The 966-nt window shown below is 31.8% G+C and overlaps 1 protein-coding gene across 1 annotated transcript in view; it reads right to left on the minus strand.

The window, feature by feature from the left end:
* WNT3A (Wnt family member 3A) overlaps nucleotides 1-852 on the minus strand; it is an 83,851-nt gene extending 82,999 nt beyond the window's left edge. The window contains exon 1 of the mRNA XM_018558654.1: nucleotides 760-852. Within this exon, the coding sequence (XP_018414156.1) occupies nucleotides 760-830 (71 nt within the window). The 5' untranslated portion in view covers nucleotides 831-852. The remainder of the gene's footprint in view (nucleotides 1-759) is intronic.
* Between the last annotated feature and the right edge of the window lie 114 nt (nucleotides 853-966).

Here is a 966-nt window from a genome sequence, read left to right on the forward strand (position 1 = left end):
TGTGTAAGTCTATAACAAATTGCAATTAATTTAATAAGAAGTTTGTGGAATCTCTGGGCTGCTCTAACTTCCTCAGTACAACACACAGTGCATTGCATGCCTCTCTGTACACAAATTTCCTGCAGCTTCTGGTTACAATACTCTCAGTGCAAGTTGCCTAATCTTGTCTTACCTGCTTTCTTGTGTTTCCCTTAAAGCAAGAAAAAAAAAATACTTTTGTGAAGTCTTGTGTCCCCCACCTGACTGGCTGAAAAGAGCCTTAGAAGTTTGTTTTTTTTTAAACCCCAAAACAACAAATCTTGTATCATTATCTGCTTAATACAATCAGCAGCAATTGTTACAGCCCCGGATCAAAGAGCCCAGGAGCAAATATCTATCTATCTATCTATCTATCTATCTATTAGTATTATTAGTAGCATTTAACTCATATTGATTATCAATATAGTTACAAATATAGACAGATATCAATGATAGAGAGAGAACTAACTACCTATATATACCAATAGATATCAATATTAAAAAAACTAGATCGATAAATAGATAGATAGATAGATAGATAGATAGATAGATAGATAGATAGATATACAGAAGGAACATCAATAGATAATAGATAGGAAGATAAGAAGTGAAAACAGTTTTGTTCTAATGCATAGTTACATAGTAATTCATCACAAAACAAAATACAACACACACATACATAAAAAATAAAAAGTGCCAACATGACAAAAAATAAAAAATCCTCAGAAAAGGAAGACTCACCACCAAATTGGATAAGTTGACATAACTTGGCTCAGCCCACAGAAAAAGAGCAAATATCCAAAGCGAAACATTCTCCAAAAGGGTAAAAGAAAAAAATAATAATAATATCTCAGAGAAGATTTCGGAATTCCTCTTCTGTAGGAAGCGACAATGTAACAAAAATATAAATTAGTTTAAAAAAAAAAAAGAAAAGGAGATGAAGGAATG

This window comes from Nanorana parkeri, unplaced genomic scaffold (assembly GCF_000935625.1).
Source record: "Nanorana parkeri isolate BGI_ZX_2015 unplaced genomic scaffold, ASM93562v1 scaffold351, whole genome shotgun sequence".
Taxonomy (NCBI): domain Eukaryota; kingdom Metazoa; phylum Chordata; class Amphibia; order Anura; family Dicroglossidae; genus Nanorana; species Nanorana parkeri.